The following is a 23,441-nucleotide window of genomic DNA, read 5'->3' as shown; positions in this document are numbered from 1 at the left end:
TCTTTTTGATCAACAGTTGGAACAGAATATTTTTCATCAACAGAAAAAAAAGTAATAAATATTCTAAACTAGAAGCTTGATGAATAAAACTCAAGTTAGTTTTCTTTATGTCTGTAAATATGTAGAGTATGTTAGATAAGGAAGGGCATAAAAATAAGAATTTTTTAATTTTACTGTGATGAAAAAACAAAAATAGCGTGCCCATCGGTACTTGAATACTTTTACAAAAATCTAATGTTTAGCTACTGTAAATATATCATGTTGATTGAAAATATTCTTCTCCAATTGTTGGTCAAAGAGCTTTCACTGGATCATTTTCACATGCTCAAACGGCCCACCCTTTGAGATTCTAAATTAAATTTACACATTCAGATAGTCTAAAATAAGTATGCAATGCTCGATGGATTAACCATACTTGATGGGTACATTTGGTGAAAAAGTCTTTTGTTTTTCAATTCAATTAAACTTTCACACGAAGTCGAAGGAAATTTGACGATGTTATTCAAAGTTACTTTAATTCGTGTGAATTCATAAAGCTGCCGAAAGTCTCCTAAAGTCAGGTGTGCGTTTCATGAAGAATGGTCAACCCTTCGGCAGCGCTTTATGTATGTTAAAATGCAAATAGTATAGAGGTGTGCATGGTGTGGCGCATGTTGTGCAGGTTCTATAAGCAGTATAAGGCACTGCAAGCTCGCATCAAGGCATCTTCTTGCCCCAGTCTCCATCGTTGCAATCCAGCTTCTCCTACTCACACCAATACTACGACTGCTCGTTCTGCGTCTCTACGCGAGACTCACAGGTATATGCGCTTGCTCTAATTTTTCTTCCTTCTTATTTCTAATATTTTTGTTTAATAAGTTAACTTTGCAGATTTAAAAAAAAAAATTTCCCATATAACACGTGCTAAGTTTACGATGGTCTGTAATTTATTGAAATATTGCTTGCGTGTTCGCCGTGTTGACTCATTTATTTTAACATGATTCGCTTTTTATCTTAACCATTGATGTTTTGTATTGACTAATTTTTAATGCTTTCATTATACGTGAAATTTTGTTCAACTTTGAACTGAGCAATTATTAATACGAGTGATAGAATTTATTCTATTCATTGTTCCATGTATCACAGTCAAACCTATAGTACTGAAATCTTGGTTTAAATAAATTTTGAAGCAAAATCTTTATTTTCTGCTACGTCTCAGGCGGAAAGAAGTGAAACTGAACTTGGAACTGACCAGGGTGCAAACTGGATCTATGCCATCTCCTACGTCTCTACCTAACACAGCTACTACGCCGGTAACTAATACCATGTCCGCTGCAACGGGAACCATCACAACAAGTCCGGCTCCAGCCAACCAAATTCGTAGGTGTGTATTGTTTTTGTTTTCTCATGTTAATTGTAAAGATTTTCTTTAATCATCCAACTTTATGTATGCGTTCCATTACGCAATACCAATACCGAGCCTGAAAATACGTGTTTGATCCTACCACTGTATGAGAAAAACATGTGGTAAAACATGCACTGAATTGGTGTGATTATTTTGAGATAGTCGCAATGTAAATACAAGGAGTCCAAGAACGATCGGAGATACTCGTGGCAGTATACACACGCATTGGTAGATGCCCCCGTTAAAGATTGTGCGAGGAACAGCATCATTTAAAATTTGTCCGAGGCTTTGTACAGACCTGGATAAATTGGAACACCGAGAAAAGTCAAGGAGTTACTGAAACATTTGTGAAAAGCGTTGGAAATTTAATTTAAATCTGGAATTCACTATTTAGTAATTATAGTATTGGTATTCCTAGATATTTACCTAGTGTTATTATCGTAGTACATAATATGCAAGCATTCGGTATTCTACAAGTTTTTGATCTAAAATTTTTCCAATTATCGAATCGAATCGTTTGTCATAAATTTGATCATTTTGAAGATTGAGATTTCATAACATATATGATGAAAATTTCATTTTTGCATCTGTAATAGGAAGTATTTCTGATGAGTTTTTTTTAGCAAGTATAAAAAAGTACAAACAACTGAATCGATTTTGATAACTTATAATAGAAACTGTGTATATCTGACTTTGAAAGCAGAAACCATGTGAAATCGATTTCAAATCAGACAGGCACGTTTTATTCTCAGTTATTGAATCAATTTCTTATCTTCTATTTAAAGGAAATAAGAGTGCTCGCATCAAACTGATTCCCGAAGAAAAAAAAAAAAAACTTGACAGTCCTATGAAGTTTCTCTTTGTAAAGCTGTGAGTGCTAGTTACAAAGAGAAGCGTCGAAATTTTGTTTTTTAAATCGTTTATTTCTTTTATTATGCTCTAAACTTCAATCGAAAACATTTATAATCCCAATAGTTTCACAATATCACCTGAATTCAGCTGGTAGATGCAAGCGTGTAGTAGAACGGTATGATCTAGTCTGTAGGTCAGGAATTACCAATGGATAAAAATTCAGATGTGCTGATATTTGATTCCTGGAGGAGGTGCATTTGATTTGGTTAAACATTGAGCCTGTATTACCTAGGTTGAAAGTTGAGCCTTTCATTCTGTATTGATACTCAATCGTACTATGGAGCATATTGAGAAATAGTCACAAGGGCTTATTTTTGTACCTTGAAACAATAAGGTTTGTTTAACAAAAAACAAAAAAAAAAAAGAAAACTCTCACTCTGAAAATATACCAGACGAGTTGTTGAAATTTATATCAATTAATCATTATCCTATCTTTGATATTATATATTCCATTATGGAGGACATTGATTCACGTAAATGTATAATTGGATCGAAAACGTGAGAGCAATTGCTTGAAGGAGCCTAGGATGTTTATGCATAGATTCGACTTACAGCAAGTCTTTCACTTATATACCAGACGAGTATAGAAGTAGTTCTTTATTTTCCTAAGCATTTCGGAATTTTGGAATCACTGCTGAAATTTATTCTGTAGATTCTTTCTTTTTGCTCCCAGTAATAACCAAGTCGCTCATTCACAACTGCACATTTTTTTTTTTTTTGGAAAGCCTTCAATTAATCGGAACATTAATAATATCCGATGATCTGTTGAACTTTGCGACTTTTTGGAACTCTCAATTAATTCTTTGCTATCGGATGTTGATAACTGTGCGTAACCTAGGTAAAAGGCTCATGTACGATAATAAATATATTTGTTTTATGGGCTAGGTGCATCAGATGTATCTATTGGTAACCCCTTTTTGAGACTATAGTCTGCATTGTTTGATGTAATGTTGTTTGGTATCACGGGGTAGCAATCATCCAGTGGACACTGCCCCATCGGGTATATCTACTTCAAATTCAACCACAGCGACTCCAGTTACTCCAACTACTCCTGGAGGAAGCAAGCTTAGTCCTGGAAATATCTTCAAGAATTTCTTCAAGTGCGTAGTAACGACTTGATTCGGAGCTCTTTTGAAATGCGTGGTTTTTTTGTTCATTATACATTCGAGTGTAAAATGCATGATTCTGTAATGCTCTATTTTACTTGTTTCAGTTTCAACGGTTTTACTTAAATACCATTTTGTATTGTACACATTAAAATTAAGTTTGTTGTGTTTTTTTTTCATTGAATCAGAAGCAGTTCATCTTGCTTTAGCTGGTTTGCAACAAAAAAAAATTGTTATTTATATTGATTTCCAGTGCAATTGTCTGTTTTTTTGAGCCAAGTGAGTGGTGTTTTCAATGCAAATTGATGAAGATGGGACGATGACAGTCTTCTAAAGAACTATTATTACACGCTGTTCTACTGCCCATGTATATATGATAATGCTTGGTAATACCCAAAATTGTACACCGATTGTACACCCTCCACACAACTTCTGATACTAGATCACCCGCTCCTTACTCTCTCGCTTGTGCTTTTGATATTGTCTTCCACTTTAGTCCAGTGGACAGAGGTTTTTTCCCAAACGTAAAGCTAGACTAACTTTTTTTTTCAATAAATAACAGGCACTTGAGTGTTCTATAGCGATAGATTTCGGAAAATCGTGTATAATAATGATTCTTGCAACGCATCTTGTTAACAGTGGATCCTAGAACAAAAGCAGCACCAATTTGAAAGTTGAACAGATTCCCTGTAATCCCTTTTTATTTAAAATTGTCGTACGAATCATAGATTCGTAGATGCAGCTTCCAAAAGTAGGCATCTTTATCTTAATTTAGCTATTATTGATGACTCAATATTATCACTTTAAGTTTGCATAATTTTTAATTGCTTGATATTTTTTTAGTGTAGTGAACTGCCCAATGATTTTAGATGTTTTGCAAATAAGTATACCATTTAGTTGAAACTTATGACTTATAGCATCGTTGTGGACATATTTTGAAATTTGATTTGTGACTTGAAAATTGCTCTAATTTCATGTTATTTATTACATATATATGGACCAAGACATACAGAATATATGGAATTAAATAGCGTGCCCAATTTTCCTTGAATTATTATTCCTTATTTTATCGTTTTGTACTCTCACTAATTTTGTACATTTTCATATCAGAATTGATTTTTCTTTCAGTGCTCGATATATAATACATATAAGTGTCATAATTTATTCATTCTTTATATAATAAAATAAGATTCTAAAATGTTTCTCAATTCCAAACGCAGCCGCAACACTTTATTGAATCATTCGATTCCTTGTGCAGATCCTTTGTGCCACCAGTTCGCGATGAGGAGAGTGAAACACAAAGAAAAGCGCATGCTAAGAGGGTACGAGAAACGAGGCGTTCCACTCAGGGGGTGACATTAGATGAGATAAAGAGTGCGGAGCAGCTGGTAAAGAAAAAACAGCAGCAAAACAGTGAATCACCCGCTGTAACAGCACCCTCAACACAGGTAGAATTTCCTCTTTTTCACATCACTAACAAATGTATTAAACACTCAATGAATTTTATTCCTTCTTTTAAAACGTATTTCTCGAACGAAACAATCGCCGAGTCTTCGGAAGATGAGTTTCACGATGCACTTAGTAATTTGGATATCAGTGAGACGCAATTCTCAGATATTGGCGAGTTGTCACAAAAAAACTGTGCCCACGTAACACGCAAAGCTGAGCTCTGTAATTGCAATAAATTGCATCCAAAATGGAATTACAAGTCAATTGTTAGGCGCAAATTCAATTCACCGGAGAATATTGATGACATTCTGAAAAGGCAGAATTGGAACTATAACATATCAGCTTTTTCACATAAATCAAATTCATTAGGGAAAATCGATGATAGTTCAAAGAAACAGTACGAGGAAAAACAATTAATTCAAACGGAAGCTAAGATAGGTGAAGAAATTTTAGGGAACGGAAATCGTTGCGTGATCGTCAATAAAATGATCGGGTTATTCGTAGCTCTTGCTATACCACATGTGGTCTTTCAATCAAATCGAATATAATTAAATTAGGCTGTGATGATATAATTTGAGGGTATAAAGAAGGTGATGAATCGACTGAATAATATGATGATTAATAAATTTAAACGTAGAACTACTTTGTGCTATCTCTATTGGAAAAATCAAATTTCTGTACGTATAAATTGTGATTAAAATAAAGTTTTGCACAATTTGATTGAAGATTAGTTTACATTTTCGGAAAGAGGCTAGAAGAGAAGGTGTAAAGGATGAGCAACGATTTGTCTTCCATTTGTATAAATTTTGGAACATTTATTTTTACTTGGCGTAATAAGAGTCCTGCCGCTTCTGAAATTATTATTCCTCTTTACTGGTAAAATAATAAATTAATTATTTCAACTGCATCATTCCAGATCAGTATTATTTCCATTTGATGATGATTACTGTTAGTAACACAGTTCAAAAGAAGTATAATTAATCATGTTGTACTGAGAAAAATTTATATGGTAATTCTAAGTTCTGAAAATGATTTTGTATGAAAGTGAATCTAAGAAGTATAATTCATGTATTTCATGAGTATATAAAAACAGTAAATATAGAAAAACCTTGATATGTCTGTAGTTTTTATTCGATAGCCAATTGACCTTGTAGATCATTCCTTTATTTTTCTTTGATAATTGAATTACATATCCTTAACTTCACCGAATAAACTGAAATTTGGCAGAAATATAGTGACTGCATAGGCAAATCAAGTGGTGACTGGAAAACATGCGCCATAGTATTGTTGAGGAAAAATTGGGCTTGCAGGTTTATTCAGTTTCCACGATGTTCAAATTCGTACATTCAACCTGATGGAACAAAAGGCAATCATTGTTCTGTAACTTCAGAATTACCGACTTTATAAGAATTGCGGTTGAAAGGTACAATACAAAGAATTTTTAACATTGTCTTAGCGCTGAAATAAATTATAGTAACAATAAACACTCTTCCATTTAGCAAACTAAAGATGAGTTGTCCCATCTTGCAGGTAAAATTCACCCTGCAGGTAAGAGCTATATTCGGTACTCTGATTGTTAGGCAAACTTTATTATTGTAACATCCATCTGTTGTTTATTGCTTAGAGAACTGAGTTGAACTTCAAACTGCGATTTCTTCGTAACGGTCAAGAGGCGCACGTATGCCACTGTCCATCTGTTCCTTTCATTCAAGTACTAAATGACTGCCAAGTTTCAGTGAAATCGATGACATTGAAATTATATGCTCCCCACGTATGCCTCGATGTAATTCATTAAAAGTCATCAACGCGTTTCATATACTGTTTTTAATAACGTTTAAGATTACCTATAATCGGATATTAGCGTTACATCGTATTACATTATCGCATTACAAAACACTGTTATCTGTATGCCTCTAACTGTTCAAAATATATTGACTTCTTTTTGAGGAAATAATCCCTGAAACGGCGTTTTAAAATCAGCAGATTATTGCCATGCTAGGTCAAGACATATATCTGACGTGTTGCCGTAAGCTCAAAAACGTCGACTTCGCACAAAATAATTCTGTACAATAGCAATTGCATTTTTGCCTATGTTCTAGACAACTAACTTGTCAAAACTTCTCAACGCTGATTTTCTCGCTAAACTTGAACCTATCAATAAACTAAAATCATATTTCCTAGACTTGCTGCAATCCATACGCTCGATAATATTATTCTTCCAGTATAGTGTTACAGGCAAAACCTTCATCTTTGGTGCTTATTGAAACTCTGAATTGAAATTCTTCAGCTTCTAAAAAATAAAGCTTTGAGAAATTTTCATGCTGGAACTTTACATTCACACGTATCACATTTTTAACCATTTGTATATACATATAAATCTCATAAATTCACAATTTAATGTTAATATTATCACAATACAGTTTGGTTTTTAGATAAAAATAGATGAGGTAATCATTGAAAGTTGGCAGATTTCAGCCGAAGTCTTTCAAACTTCACTCCTTATTAGACACTATAACTCACGTTTGTACATAGCCATTTTTCGCAGTTTCTTTTAACCGCTACTAATGATCTCGTTATTAGTTCACAAACATATTCAGTGTTCTATTACTCTGTACAAAATTCTTATTTTATCTCATCTAACTTTGATGAACCATGTTTAATTTTGTTTTAACCCACATGCAACAAATTTTAGAGTATCTGGTTGATTTTAGAATTATTCCGTGTTCAAAAAATTGGAAAAGTTCAATCCGGCAGTACATGATTACGCACCGCAACGATAATATTGCTATAAATACGAAATAACTAGCAACAGATGTTGATTCTACGTATCAATCCACGGAAGCATATGTTTATGTAACCTGAATTGTAATAGTTGCATACTGAATGTTTTGATTGAAAATATAACCAATAGCCTTTTGTCTGCCTCTGTGAAAATAAGTTTTTCCTCTGCATATCATCAAATACATTAAAATTAATATTTGAAGACAATCGCTTGATTACAATTGTTTCGCTATCGGGGGCCCAGCGGTACTTAATACAAATCCGATCCAAACTAAATAAATAAAATTATCAATCATAATTCACATATTTTTTTGGTGAAAATACTCAGCCTCCAGCTTCTGTGAGCAACTCAACCTCAATCACAGCTACGATAACAACAGCTACTCCCACCACAGTATCTGCAAACAAGCCCTTCGAGGAAACCAATTTGCCTGAGAGACGGCCCTCTTGGAGGCTCAGGGTAGATAATGGAAGCAAGGTGTGTGACTCAGATATTGTCCAAGTAGAATCGGTTGTACATTGCCGCCATCGGAGCAATTTGTGTTCATGGGTATTTCATATTCTTGGCTGGAATTACAATTGAGAATTACTGCTACATATTTTGAAACATTTTATCTTCTTTTTTTTTCGTGCATTGTATGCATATTCTACTTGGAATTTATACATATCTACATTGTAGTTAGATTGAAAATTATGTAATGCTTATCGTAATGTTTATTGTATCGTTAATCCTATAATCGTAATTGGACATTACGACCACATTTCACAATCGACGGTTGTTTACATTAATGGCGGTGGAAAATTCTAAAAATATCTTTCCAATGTGAAAAATTTTATGTGAACAATTTTTTCTGCTGGTTCCACAATTTCGTAAGAGACAAAAAAATGGTTGGTACGTATAAAACGAAGTACATGCTGATGTTTGGAGTAAATGCCATCAACTCCTAAAGTTTATTTACCCACGTTTTTTTTTATAACAGAAGGCAACTTTTATGTACCAAGAAAGAATTTATTCAATTTAGCAAAATAATGATTTTGAGCATATTTATATAAGCACCATTGTGTTTTTCGTGAGGTACTAAAATTTTATATACACATTGACGATGATTCAATTAATTTGTAAGTCGCTTGTACGTTTTACCTAGTTGACAAAGTTGAAAAGTGACCATCTGTTGTGAGCCTAGATGCCATGCTGTCGAGAAAAAAAATGTCTAACCAAAAACTTACTTACTCTCTTGAAGTACCAGCATTTACTTTGTTTGATACATACCAGCCATCGTGTTGTTTCATTAGATTTGGTTCCAGAAAATTCAGAATTTGTTCGAAGTTGCAAAAAACTTAATAAGGGGTGAATAACTTTTTGAAGAAACAATTTCAAAACAACCCCCGGTAGTTTTAGAGTTGGGACAATGATGTAAAAAAATTTAGATCAAAACTTGAGAACGATAGGATTGCATGGTACTCGAGTTGTGCGTAGTATTTAATAATGAATGGCCATACAAACACTGTTAGAGTCTATTAGTGAACGTCGAATATTCAAGGTTTGTCAAATCTTTGCAACGGTTTACAGTTATTAGTTAGAATATGTGCCTACTAAATGTAGAAAAATCTCTTTTTTTTCTAAACGTGAATTTGTACTTTTCATCTATTATGTGAAAATTATACTAAGTCAAACGTGATTTTTTTTTTTTATCAATCGAGCCACTTTTGAAAATGTAACCACCAATTTAACGTTCAATTTATTGCGTTCTATTCTATTCTTTGAGAAAACTACACGCTAATTTTTCAAACTTCTATTAGTTGATTGGTAGCCTGATAAATATATAATATAATTTCACATAACCATGGATCATTTTCACTGTTCGCTATCTTATTTTTCTTCTTTTTCTTTTTAATGATTTTCTTGGTAATATTTTTTCGCACTATCAAACCCTTCAAACACGAAAATAATATCAACGGTCTTTTTTTATACAAGTCGAATAACTTTCACTTTGATCATCAAACTATCGAGAATTCAGCTCAACAGAATCATGCAGCTGTTAGAAATGTTAAGGAACAAATAGCAAATGTTTAGCTTCAAAAAACGCATGAGAAACTTTTGGATTATGCATTCATTGGCGGTTAGTCTGTTACGATTATAGATAATTTTCTGATATATTCGAACGATACTTTCAAATATGACAATAACAGAAAGTGCTAACGTTTCAAATTATAAACCTTATTTCAGTTAAGCATTAATAAGACGTCTTCTCATGTGATTTTTTATTCTTGCTTTTTTTCCTTGAACCAGTTATTTAGAAACAAAAAATAAGCTATCAATATTTTTACAATATTCGATATACAAAATTCAATTTTTGGAAACGGCTAAAAATTTTTTTGTAAGCCAACAATATAATAAGTATGATAACGCCTAAAGTCTGATCTGTCTAGAATGTGAATGAATGTTACGCTGTCTTGATACAAACACTCAATTCTAGAGAAATTTACAAATGATAATCCTGATAATTTTGAGATATGTAAGTTGGAATTTGTTGATTGATTACTTCTTGGTGGAAATTACAATATTTTTTTTAAATTTTCCGTCAACAAGCTGTGATTCACACAACAAATTGGAAAGAAGGATGGAATTTCACATGAGCAGGATATTTTATGAGTGTTCAACTGTGAGTGAAGCTCGACACTTATTTTGAGACAGAGTATTGTTTACTTATTTTTAATTTTTTTATGGTAATAACTTTTTCACACACTATGTATTGGCGTAAATATCACACTAACATCATTGTTAATTAATATTATAAAAAAAAAAGATAGCAGATATCTAGTCTATAAAATCATTCGTGTGTTTCTTGATAAGTTTGATGTTCAATTTGCACGTGCAAGAAATTTGATGATAATAATTTTGTATTAATTCTTCCTTTTGGTAAAGTTAATAAGATGATTATTTTTTGATCAAAAAAAGATTCAGGGTATGCATGTATCATTAATTGGGTTTTCCATGAGAAAAAAAGACGGAAATTATTATTATTTTTATGAAAACAATGTTTTACATGTTTAAATTGTTATTAAAAATTATTAAGAGTAGCAGTAAAGTCGAGAAAGCTGAAATGCGTTTCTTAATGGGCATCATTCTTGTGTCATTATTTAGTATTCCAGCATGACAAGGTACCAATATCTAGGTTTCGTAGTTAAGAATAATAGTGCGATGTTAGATTGAGTAGACTGAATAAGGATATTAGTAGAATGACGCTTTAAATAGACGTTTTATATCTTTTAAAATGACTACATTTTATTTAAATGTGACTTTGTCATCTTATGTATTTTTTTAATTGTTATGTGTAAACTTATTTATCAATCGATGAAAGCATAGATAAATTCGTGGTAAACCCAATTACACTTACGCACGTTTAACATTATCACAAAAAAAATTAGTATTATGTTTTAATTCAGTCCAGGCATGCATCGACCATAAGACTTACCCTCTATTTCTTAACTGTGCACTTTAGAAAACTTATTTTTTGACAAGCATCCAGTCCAGTCGTCAAGGTATACTAGACAATATGTGATATAATAAGCATGCGATGTAAATTATGTTCTGATACACTTTTGTACCTGTACTAGATGCTTGCAAAAAAGGCTAAAATGTTTGAAGATGCATGATCTCATTGTTTTAACAAATAATTTATGTAAGTTAGCTTGATGTTGGAAAATGCAACCACCCAGTCGCTGTTATTAATTATTACATCCTAGGTAAGCGTAGTAAAATTCTTGTTATTTAAAAAAAAAGTAATTAACTGTATTCTAATTATAATTCATACCTTCTATTTGGTTATTTGCAATGTTTGAAATGTATTATTAAACTATGGTATTGAATCTTTCTTTAACTTACGTTTTGGAATACCCTAATTACAACTGTATCGCATAAGCTGTTGTTTTCGATTTTTTCTCCTACAATTTCATATAGAACTTCCGTTAACATCAGCCTCAGAATGTATTATTTAGCATTATCTGCTCAAATTAACATTCATTAATAATAACTCTTGAATTTTCCCTGTATCTAAATCAATTTTAACTTTACTTATGTTTTTTGAAAGTGATCAACTTTTTTTTTTTTTTTATGTGCTCGCGAAAATAATGATGAGTATTCACCCCAATTGCATTAAATAATATATTACGATTTTTATTTTCTTATTTGAATATGTTACTATTCTACACTTTATCTATTCGATACTATTCTATACACGCATACACGTTTTGTTTATTAGATGGTTTATATTGTTCAATTGATTTTATTTGTATATTTTATAATTATTTTAGGTATATTAAAGATTATCCTCCAAAACATGGAATTATTTTATTTGACCTGTAATAATAATAATTATTATATTAATCATAATACCGAAGCGGCATGCAATATTTTAGTTGTTGAAGTCGCTGCTAATTCTTAATTCGCTTATATTCGAATTTAATTCCTCAGTTCCAGCTGGAAGATGCAAATAATAGAACGTCAACTGATACTACGACCGCATATATCAGAAGGCCATCCGGTGGAGCTGGTGTCCCTAGACCTAGTTCGGCGCCGGTGGAAACCATAGCAGCCAGTACTACCGATACGACAATCACTTTACCCTTAAGAAGACCTCTTAAGCCTCCGGAAGATAAAGGTGCGTTGAAAAATGATCACGATGGTTGATCAAAATTGTAAAAATAAAGTGATTAATTATTTTTGTAAACGAACTTTTCCATTATATTTTCATAACACAATTTATATATCTTTGGATGCAAATAAGTTGGTTAAACTTTTGTAAGAATACTCGCCTTTATTGCATTTCATATTCATTCGGTAGCATAATATATTCTGAGTTACTTCGTTTCATCATCTTATTTCAAATATAAATTTTCCCCTTCTTGGTGCATGCTGTCAAAAAATAATGTGATTATACTTCTAAATTTTGTTTTCACAGAACAAGACAAGGAAAATGATAGTAGAAACGCGCAAGCGACACAAGCCGTAATACAAAGGAGACGGCGGCCTAAGAGAAGATCTACCGGAGTCGTCCATGTGGATATGGATGTTAGTATTCATTTTTCTTAAGATATTACCTCATTGTTTCTAGTATAAGACGAACCCCAGTTCTGCGACAGTATTTCAGGATCTTTTTCTTAGTTACCCGCACATCAGACGAAGATGATTTTGGCAGGTTCTGTCAATGACAAAAAACCTCTGCTTATATTTGGAACAATACGATATACGAGTACTTTGAGTAACAAAATATTTCTCCGTCTAGTCTGTATAATCTATTAATTCTCTAGATAAATTCATAATTTTTTCACGTTCAACCTGTTTATCGAACTTGACTATGCAATTGCAGTTACGTCATGTGGGGGTTCTTAATTTTTTCAGTTAATGATGTTGTATAACTCAAGGTTTTTATATTTTTAACGCCAATGCAACTATCCTTAGGTAAATATTTATTTTGGGACAAGTCCAGAGTGATCTGGCAGATTTCTGTTAGCTGTTCGTAAATCACTGCTGCTCGTATTTGACGTCAGAGTAAACATACTATTTATAATGATCCGCGTGACTACACGGATTAGGAATAGCGACAATTTTATTATAAAATTATTTCCTTACATTTAACCATCATTAGTAAAATAACAGTTTTAAACGTTTCTAATTTTCATTCCTTCGCAATTATTATTTTTTTTTTCTTTATAGGAAATTGATCCGGATCGACAGGACACATCAGCCAGTGGAGATTACGAAGATTCCAAGGTCAACCACAATGAGGTAAGCTGTGTAGTCGCACATATTTTCAACTGTGAATATATTCTCTTGTAACAAAATACAAAAGCTTATTGTAATCACAAATCACATCATATGTGTCACGTAATTTTTCACGTTTCGCACAATAATAGCCTCTTGGACATCAATTGCGTCGATAACTTTGCAATGGTAGTCGGGAAGTGAAACTTTTCTGCCAAAAGAATGTTTCTAATAATGCAAAATTCATCGTGCTATTGATCATAACAAAGTGCCGTAAGATTGACCTGACCAAAACCATGAGCCTCTCAAAATTGGTTCAACTTCAAAACTATTGGTCATGCAAAAAAGAAGAAATCGAAAATCATGGTATGCAAGACACATAACTTCTGGTTAGAGCCGCCAAAGTTGTAACAAAAATGGTATCGATTCATTTCAATCAATCTACAATTGAATGGGTTACGCGCATTTCTTAATGTTCAATCAAATAGTTTTATTCCATCAGTTCTCTTTCGATTGCAATACGATTCAAAAGTATCAATACAACTTTCGATTAAACTTGCATGACACTATTTTTTATAAAGGGGTGTCAACTTCCCAAAATTTCTTAACGGTCAGCGCAATGAATAATCTAATCTACTCTATTGAAAAAAAATTTTTGTTTACTTAAGCCGAAATTAATAGATGTGTCTTCGACCATAATATTATGTTGATTAAGTCCTCCGATCTTCTATGTCGTGTAATAAGATCGAGTAGCTGAAAGCATGAACAAAAAATATATTGTTATAAATACCTCTAGAAAACAGACGAATCTTATTGAATCGGGCAGTATTTGTCAGAGCTTTTAACAGTGAAACTACATCTAAGTGTTATTGTTAAATACAAAGAAACTGTTAAAATGTTTGCATATGTGGTCTTGCTTCTGAAAATACGTAAATATGTTTAGATCATTCCATGCCAACTCCACAAACATTTGACCCTGACCCTCTGGGATTTAGTTCGTAAGTTTTTTTATTCTTTTACTCAGGTTAAAAGGCATCTCCGATTTTTTTTCTCTTCGTTTCAAGATATTTTCTTTTGAACAGAGAACAGTTTAGGCTCACTCTTTGTAATTGCTTATTCGCAAGCACTTTAGTATCTAAAACAGAATTTTTTACAAGCTATACAGTAATTAAGAACTGGCCTTTTTCACGCAGTCAGGTGTAAAATAGTCTAGTTTAAAAATATGGGCACCAAAGTATTTTAGCAACTCCATAAAGATAGTGCATTGTTTTCAAATTTTTTAGAATTTCGCCGGTGTGGCTAAATCGACAAAGCGTGGCAACAAAGAGAAAAAACAGTCGGTTAAAAATGCCTATACACAATTATCGAATCTTGTGTGTTGAAACAAAATAAATGACAAATAACGGCTGATGCAGAAAATAACAATAAAATTTTGGGGAAGTCTTTTAATCTGACGATCGGTACAGTGTAGAAAAAGTCTAGAATTAAATCTGAGAGGGTCAGGGTCAAATTGTTTTGGATTTGGCATGGCATGTCCCATATACAGTGTCGCTGATGAAAGTATCTCAGTATGTATGTGTATTGAAAAGGCTAGTTGATGCCACAAAAACCTCGGGAGATTCACACTGCGTTACAGATTTGTGATATTTTTGGGCCAACCTCTCGGAAGATTAACCTGATTCTTGCATGCTTGGGTAAAAATAACGTGAGAACTACACATTCAAGAGAAACATCATATTAAGGACATGCCTGATCATTTGTTCCGTTTACTATGACTTCCTGAATGTTATTGTGTCAAAGTTGATACAGTTCTATTGACATAAAATAAATGAAACTTATTTAGTATTTTACTATCGAAACTATCGTCAAAACGTTCTGGAATATGGGGAAAAGTTTGCTAGTACTGCAAGTGTAGAAGTTTTAATGGTGAATAATTTTTTCAAGTTGTTTATAATATTTTCTAAGATATTTAATTTGCAGAGAGATTAATTTACAAATATTTCTTGTACGGGTTTTATTAATGTTTAACTTCCTTCGATGCCAATTTGCCTTTTATATTCATCAATCATTTTAGTAAATAACAAAATTTTGTACAATTACAGATTTCTCATTTCTGAAACAATAGTAGGCCGATCAAATATTGAATAAACATATTCAGAAAAGTGAAGAAAACATCTTGTAGATTTAAAAACAATGATTTCGTTATTACTGATGCAATTGCATCCAGCTCTACATTGCAGTTTGCCTTGTTTTGTATTAACTACCTTTGAAGTTGTGTGTTTTTCTGTTCGATCGTTCAAACCTATCGGTCTCCAATATGCATTCAGGATAGCTTGCAAATTGTAACAGTAAAGTTAAAACGTGCAGATGCTGAAAACATTACCTTACAGGAATGTCAAAAAATTGAATAACTTTAGGAACTACTTGATGACATGGTTGAAGAATTAGTAGCGAAATTACTTTCATCGTTAAAATATATATTGAAGCTGCAAACAAATTACAAAATTGTTTAAAGTCAAATCACAACTATAAAAATTAATTTTTCACTTTAATCTTCTACTTCCTCTATATCCTTTCATAATCTAGGTCTTGGCCAAAAAATTTTAAAAAGTGGATATCGAAAGGTAATTCTATAAATAGCCAAAGTATTGCAGAACTCTATGTGTCTATAATAAACTCTCAAATATTGTGAGAAAAGATTATATACTAATTTTAATTCATCCGCCATTATTACTATTTTTATCTTCTGTATTCTTGAATTGAAACGAAATCGACCCTGATGCGGAAAATGCTCAGAATAGGCACTATGCGTTAATTTGTGAAGGTTATTAAGTCAAATTAATATCTGTTTTCATGCACCATGAAAACGCGCGTCTCAGAATTTTCATGGTCTACGCCTAAAAATAATCCTGTGACATTTCAAGCATGATGCTCCTTTGACATTTACTATGAATGTATACTAATGTTGAAAAGCTACGTAGATATATTATTCAAGTTGCCATATCGTAAATATTTTGAAACTGTTTTCAACCGAAGGTAAAAAATATAGTTGAAAATTTTTCATTATATTTATAATCTTGAATTTCCAACAACGCGGTTTAAAGGCTTATGACTATTTTAACACTTACATGGACTCATCTGTGTATGCCTTGCAGTGGCTGGCAGTTAATTTGTGTGCGTTCTACGTATGTTCCATAAATAGAAACCAGAGCCAAAGCAATGTAGCGACGACCAACCGGCTGATGACTAGTGTTGCCTGCTAGTCGATGCCAGTCAAACGTTTGCTGTCACAGTAATAATTGCCTTACTTTGTCAGTAGTTGAAGAATTCTTTTTTTCTGAGGGAAAAAGTCAAATTTTTTTCCAGCAATTTATCATACATGTATTCATGGAGGCGATGATTTTTTTCACAAGTGCACATTGGATAAAGTACAGATCGTGGGTTGGAGTTTAGAAGAATTTGTGAAAACTTTTATCTACGCCTAAGTTCAGAATTAAAATGTCTTCGTATAGAAAACGAACTCAATCGAAACCTACAACAGCAGCAGGTTTGAGGGCCCAAGCATCTGCTAATGGAAATTCAATTTTTGGGAATCGCCAGACCAGTCTGGCAGGATTATTTGGTTCAAAGAACAATAGTTACTCTACACTACTAGGCATTAACACGCCAAAATCGTACAGCACACCATCTTTTTTGAATAAAACAAGCAAGAACAATACGCCGAATTCATTTTTTAAAAATTCATATTCGGATTCCACGAATAATCTGAATTATTCAAATCCTTACACAACTTATGGTGGAACATCGTCTGGGTACGGTGGCCTTACGGTACCGTCGCACTCTACAGTTCACTCGTTGAATCTTGCTACACCTATTTCGACTTATAACTACCCCCAAGCTCGATGGTCCGTACATAGGGCTAGTAGTTTCAACCAAGGAAAATCTAGACCAAACTCTAATTCAAATTTTGGGTCAAGAAGTTCTAGTCTGCAGAGCTTGGCTGCTTCCGAAGGTTACATTGTAAGAATTTAACATTGAACACAAATCATATAGATTACGGAAAAGAGTAGATCACTTGTCTGATGAGTATACTCTGATAAAAGAAATGGTTCGTTTTCAAAAACATTTTTAACTGCACAACTGTTTCACAACCCTTCAAAGTAAATTCAGGTGAAAAATCATAGTGAGAAAAATTTTGAATTTTTTCCAATAATGCATACATAGCAAAAAAAGGTTTTGGAAGGTACTAGCCTCACATCTATCTGTTGGCATTCTAATTTTTATCTGATCATACTATGGAATATTCATAAAACGTTCTAATGGAACGATGTCATTACAAAAACTTAGAAACTACCAATTTTAATAACATTCCTTTTCTAAGGTGTATGTATGTACCATTCTATAATTTAATTGGTGGTGTCAATATAAATAACGTACTTGTTTTACCCCTCTGACTTATTGATTAATATTATTTACAGAGTGGAAATGAACGCTCTGGTCGTTCTAGTAGACTTGGCTCGGTATCCTCGGTTTCATCTGACACGCAAAATCCACCGCCCACCCGAACCAGAACTACAACTTCTGAAAACGGTGAACTTGATTATAAGAAACTGTATGAAGAATCGCAAGCCGAAAATGAAAGGTTAAAGGACAAACTACGACGCTCTGATGAACAATTAAAAGAAGCCAAAAGTTTATTAGATAAGGCACAAACTGCCCAAACTAAAAACTCTCTCTCCGAAGCTGAAAAGCGTGAGAGGCGAGCTATGGAGCGAAAACTTTCGGAAATGGAAGAGGAACTGAAGGTAAATTTCATATTTACAGTATTGAGTCTAATATCTTTTTTAACTTTTTATTTAGCTTAAAAAAGTATATACGATGTAACGAGTTTTTGGTGAAAAATTTTTACTAGTGCGCGGAAGTAATTCGTTTTTGATTTTGGCATTGGCATGGAACTAGATTCAGGAGTTTCAAAGTTTTTTTCATGAACAAAATACACGCCCGGATTAAGGAATGCTACTGTATTCTTACAACTCGGTCTGTGATTTTTTTTTTAAGCAAAATAATGTGTTCAAATTTTTGCAGTGGTTAAGCTAGGCATGTCGTCTTTTGGTTGAAATTGAAATAAGTGAAGGAAAAATCGGGGAATTTCATGTGATTCTGGTTATGAAATAGCCATTACATATTTAAATTAAAATCTTTTCTCAGCTTCGTCTCGATTACGTATCGTACTTTACTTCGATATTGAAGGTCAATAAAATCAAGTAAAAACCGCTTCGGCAACTAAGTTTAGTCCTCTAGGACTTTTTATTTGTATGTATTGTGTTTTTCATTTCTATAAATGAAATTCCTTATTTTCGTAAATCATATTAGTAAACATCTAAATATGTCCACGAATGGAAATATTTTATTATGAAATGTCAAAGTGCGAGACTAGAGAATTATTAAATCAGGTTCTGTTGAAATCATTTTTACATGAGTTACTGATCTTGATGAACACGGCCGTATTCATAAACAAAAGAAATCATTGGTTTATACTTTTGGACAGACCAAAAAAAATAATACCATGTTACCTTGTTGCGTTATAACAGCTAACATGGTACGAAGAGCTATGTGTTCAGCTCTCTAAAAACTTGTTTCAACTACAACGAAGAGAAAAGAAGAACCTTTTTTAGAAAAAAGTATCGACATTTTCTTTAAGTAACAACTGGTATTATCAAATAAACTACCTTGCTACTAAACATTGATCCAGTACATGGATAATATGAGCAAAGCCATGTCAATAAATCCATCCATAAGTTATAGTATAATTAAGTGCTCTTCAGTCGCTCATTTAACTGTCTAATCAAAGTTTATGTACTTGATTTTATTATTCGGAAATTTCATTTTGACATTGTCCTGCTAAGGCAGCGTCATTGTAGCAAAGCTCTTTCTGCAAATAACGAAAGAACTACTTTTTTTTTTGCGACCTTTTTACCACTTTTGAATTTTACTTACAGTATTTTCTGATCTTACATTTTCGTCAAATCAACATTTTAAATCATCACGTCTTGTAGAAAAAGTAATTCGTATGGTCAACAAGTATTGTGCTGCAGGAAAATGTTTAATAACTTTTCATTTTATTTGAAAATTACAGTTTCTTTTTTATTCACATTTGCTCCTTGAATTATTTTCATACATGTGGAAGATTGTTGTCAGATAAGACCATTAAATAAAATTTTGTAGTTTTATTATAAACGTGAAATGTATCAAATTTGCGATGGTTTGTACATACTGGAAATTTTTCATACCAACTCGTGATATTTATTTTTGCCTCAAAATTATCAAAAATATCGCCGAGCGACACGTAAAATACTTTCGCATTAAGATTTTCGCTCGGGTAATTTCACTTGAGGTGGATCAGTCAGTTTTCGAATTTCGATGTGTTTAATACTAACCTATAGTTATTGCGGAACATGATTTTTCGACCAAATGGCTGTCATTTTTAATTTTTTTGAATCGCCCTAATGTCGTTTCCATGCCTTTAGAATGCGTTGTATTTCTCGTGTAGAGTTTTTTTTTTTAACTCCAGCTTTATGAAACGAAGCACACTTTCCTTTATTATTTATGCAGCTCAATAAAATAATTAGTCAGTTGCACGTTGAAATTTTTTATTTTTATCCTGTTTTTGATTATTGTGGATGAGTGCGGCAGAAAAATCCTAGTTTTTTAATATAGAACTATACAGTTTCCCAAAACTTATTGTTGGGCTTCGACGCATTGCTTCTTTCTTTAATTTACCACCTTTTGACGCATCTTATTCTCATCTATTCTTAATATCCATACGTGTATGCTTAATTTTCATTCTCAAAAGAGATATTCTAGTTCCTATAATTTTCTCTGGTATAAGACATCCGAAGGTCTAAACATGCTTCGATTTGTCGAGTAATGGTGATAATAACAATAATAATAACAGCAATAGAAACAACACACACTAAAAATACAATTAATTCTAATTTCTTTATATCATGGTTTGGTTTTGGGGCCTGGACAAACGGAGAATTTGGGCTAACCATTTCACTGTTTACAGCAATTACAAAAGCTCAAAGCTGAAAATGAGAGATTGAAAGCCGAAAATCGGGCACTTACCCGCGTCGTATCCAAACTCACCAATACTACTAAATAGGTAAAGGATATAATGACAGCCTCTGCGTTAACATTATACACATACACATGACATTTATCATATTTATTTATTTCATTTGACATTTTATCGTTGATAAATTTTCAACTTAAAACAAAAGCGCTGCATTTGCTTACCTTAGCTCCAAGCTTTATAATCATTTGGTAAATTTTTCATTTCATTTAATTCGTAATATTGCTAACGCTATATACTTGGATGTAATCTGTACCTTGAAACAAAGTATTCCAATTATTCGAGAGAGAGAATTTCATTTCATCGTACACAGAAAATCACATTTCTTACTTCTATCTACGATGTTGTAAATCGATCTCAATTGTTCACTCTATCTTCATTTTAATTCTGTTAAATATTCAATCTCTACGTTAAGGAGTCTCTTGAACGCTTCTCTAACTTTGAAGAACATCTTAAACTGTTTTGCGTCGATACTTATGGGAACAGCTTTCAAGTTATGAGGGAGGTCATTGAAATTAGAAAACTTTACAAAATGGAAAAAGTTTTTACAAAAGGAATAAAAAATTATTTAATTTGCTCAAATATGTACGAATTTTCCATAATTCAAGTTTGAAGATGCTTTTGCTTCTTCGGATGCTTTTGGTAGATGAATCTTTCAAATTATGTTAAACTTATTGGAAACTGAGACTAAACTTAGGATCTGACATTTTAAAATATTAGATCATCAGAACTTGTGAAATTTGAGTATTTTATATTATATTATGTTGAGCTGTAAAGTTAAGCCATAAATATCGTTTACTTCAAGGATTATGAAGTGTTAATTCTTGAGCTGCATCAAGAGAAAATTTTTAATGCTATAAACCACTCGTTAGATCCGCTTGAAATTCCACGTACTTATTCTCAGATTCCTAATTGACAAAGCTAAGAAATTAATTTTGAATTCAATCAATACACCTTCATTTGAAGAATCAAATCTTTGACATAACTACAGAAAAAACATTAATTGTTCAGTAAATTTGAACGCTTATGGAAATTACCCGAAGCTTCCAATTCGGTATCACTTTTTTTGAAATTGCGGTTACTATGCATCTGTGATGAATTATGCAATAAATTAAGTTGATCCAGTAAGTTTTCATACAAACAATTTTCTGTCAATGCAGCCAAAAATACTTTATACTCAAAAGTAATAGATAATTTATGGATAATCTGTTGATGTTGCTTTATAATATAGACCATTCGAATCTCAAAACCCTGAATCACACCCTGAACAATAGTCTAGGATTTGGATATGTCAGTTTCCAATAATCTTAAGAGAAAAAAAATGGAATTTTCCAAAACAGAGAAACGTGTCAACCTCTTAACATGCATTTTCTAGTTAGCGTTGCTATTTCTCAAAATTTAATTCCACATTAATTTCATATCCGACGTCGGTGATTTTTTTTTGCCATCTAGTTATAACTAAATCAATTTTATTACTGAGTTAGTTATCAAGATGCGATTGGTCCCAAATATTTCATAAACTGTAATCAGTGTTATCTTGAATTAAGATTTTGGTGTCTTTTTGCAAGTATTATGGATTTATTCAGATTTGAAGTAAGAAGTGTTTTAAAAATGAAAAACCAAACTTATTGTACTTCCAATCATGGTTACCCTGTCTCTAGTTTAGAATTTGAAACATCATTCCACGTAAATCATTTGCACGCATGATTCTGCTCGCTGTTGTGTTTTTGCTTTGATCAGTTGCTGGTGCATTAACTATATGTCAAACCTTTCTGTTTTGTCGACAAATACAGCAAACCAGAAATCCCCCCAATTCCTCTTCTGAATGATAAAACCGCCTGAAAGTTTGGATATTGATGAGATTTACAATCATGCTTGTGTAGTAACTAAGAGAAATTTAGAAAGATACCTGTTAATACAATTGTTTCAGTTGAGGGAATAAACCACTGTGATGACCAAAAATATTATATTTCGATGAATTTCTTCGAATATATGCACATTTTTTCCTGCTAATAATTAACAGGATTAATTTGCAAAGGAATTTCTGAAATATCGGACTTTCATTACTTGATTTGTTTATTAGCTTTTGCAAGGACTATTTACTTTTTTCAGAGATTATGTATCAGTGAACCTTTGGCGATTCGTTTTTTCACGTAAGACTACCATATATATATATTTTATAACTTACATACAAGTGAATTTCACGAAATAAATTCTTAGGTCACCGAAATCCACTCGTATTTGCATTTATGTATACACATGTGTTGGTGAAAAAATGCAACGAAATTCACCTATGGGTCACTATTTAAATATGGGTTTTACAACGATTATAATCTTTTGTAGAGGTATGCACAGTGCGACATGGTATTATATTAAAAATTCGTAATTTATATTATACTGGAAATTATAAGTGCGATATGAACAATCTATCAGTAGGAGGGTGAAGTGAACGTATCACAAACTCGGGTGCTTACTTCAGAAACGATATTTTGTTCACAATTAGCTATAAAATTCCCAGCTGCAAAAAAACATGATCGTGCAAACCGTATTGATTTGTGGGTGCTTAATTGCTAATAGAATAATAAGATAATCGAATACTGTTGATTTCATAATCAAAGAAACTAATATCCAGTACTATATTCTGGCCAGTTTATCTTTCGATAATTATTGTCACACGATGAGGATTTTATTATATACTTTACATACATTCTTTCAGTTTAAAATAATAACAATCTAATTTTGAATATGCCTTTTGAACTCATCGAATTCAACGTTATAAAATAATGTACTCAGCTCAAACATTTGAATTTCTCCTTACTGTTGTGAAAGTTTCACTAATTATTCAATGTTGTTTTGAAAGTGCTTCAGTGAAAAGAGGAAAGATAGACAGTTTAACATATACCAGATATC

General features: G+C 32.4%; 1 protein-coding gene across 6 annotated transcripts in view; it reads left to right on the top strand.

The window, feature by feature from the left end:
* Positions 1 to 23,441, top strand: part of Mbs (Myosin binding subunit) — a 49,241-nt gene that overhangs the window by 22,107 nt on the left and 3,693 nt on the right. For 2 of the 6 annotated variants that reach the window (XM_046612073.2, XM_046612068.2), the window contains 10 exons: positions 662 to 799; positions 1,199 to 1,363; positions 3,268 to 3,396; positions 4,661 to 4,850; positions 7,961 to 8,110; positions 12,107 to 12,293; positions 12,594 to 12,703; positions 13,349 to 13,420; positions 17,875 to 18,201; positions 20,466 to 20,561. In XM_046612073.2, the coding sequence (XP_046468029.1) occupies positions 662 to 799; positions 1,199 to 1,363; positions 3,268 to 3,396; positions 4,661 to 4,850; positions 7,961 to 8,110; positions 12,107 to 12,293; positions 12,594 to 12,703; positions 13,349 to 13,420; positions 17,875 to 18,201; positions 20,466 to 20,561 (1,564 nt within the window). The remainder of the gene's footprint in view (positions 1 to 661; positions 800 to 1,198; positions 1,364 to 3,267; positions 3,397 to 4,660; positions 4,851 to 7,960; positions 8,111 to 12,106; positions 12,294 to 12,593; positions 12,704 to 13,348; positions 13,421 to 17,874; positions 18,202 to 20,465; positions 20,562 to 23,441) is intronic. The other 4 variants (XM_046612072.2, XM_046612071.2, XM_046612074.2 and 1 more) reach the window with 4 other exon arrangements.

This window comes from Neodiprion pinetum, chromosome 2 (assembly GCF_021155775.2).
Source record: "Neodiprion pinetum isolate iyNeoPine1 chromosome 2, iyNeoPine1.2, whole genome shotgun sequence".
Taxonomy (NCBI): Eukaryota; Metazoa; Arthropoda; class Insecta; order Hymenoptera; family Diprionidae; genus Neodiprion; species Neodiprion pinetum.
This window is presented reverse-complemented; position numbering and strand designations above follow the sequence as displayed.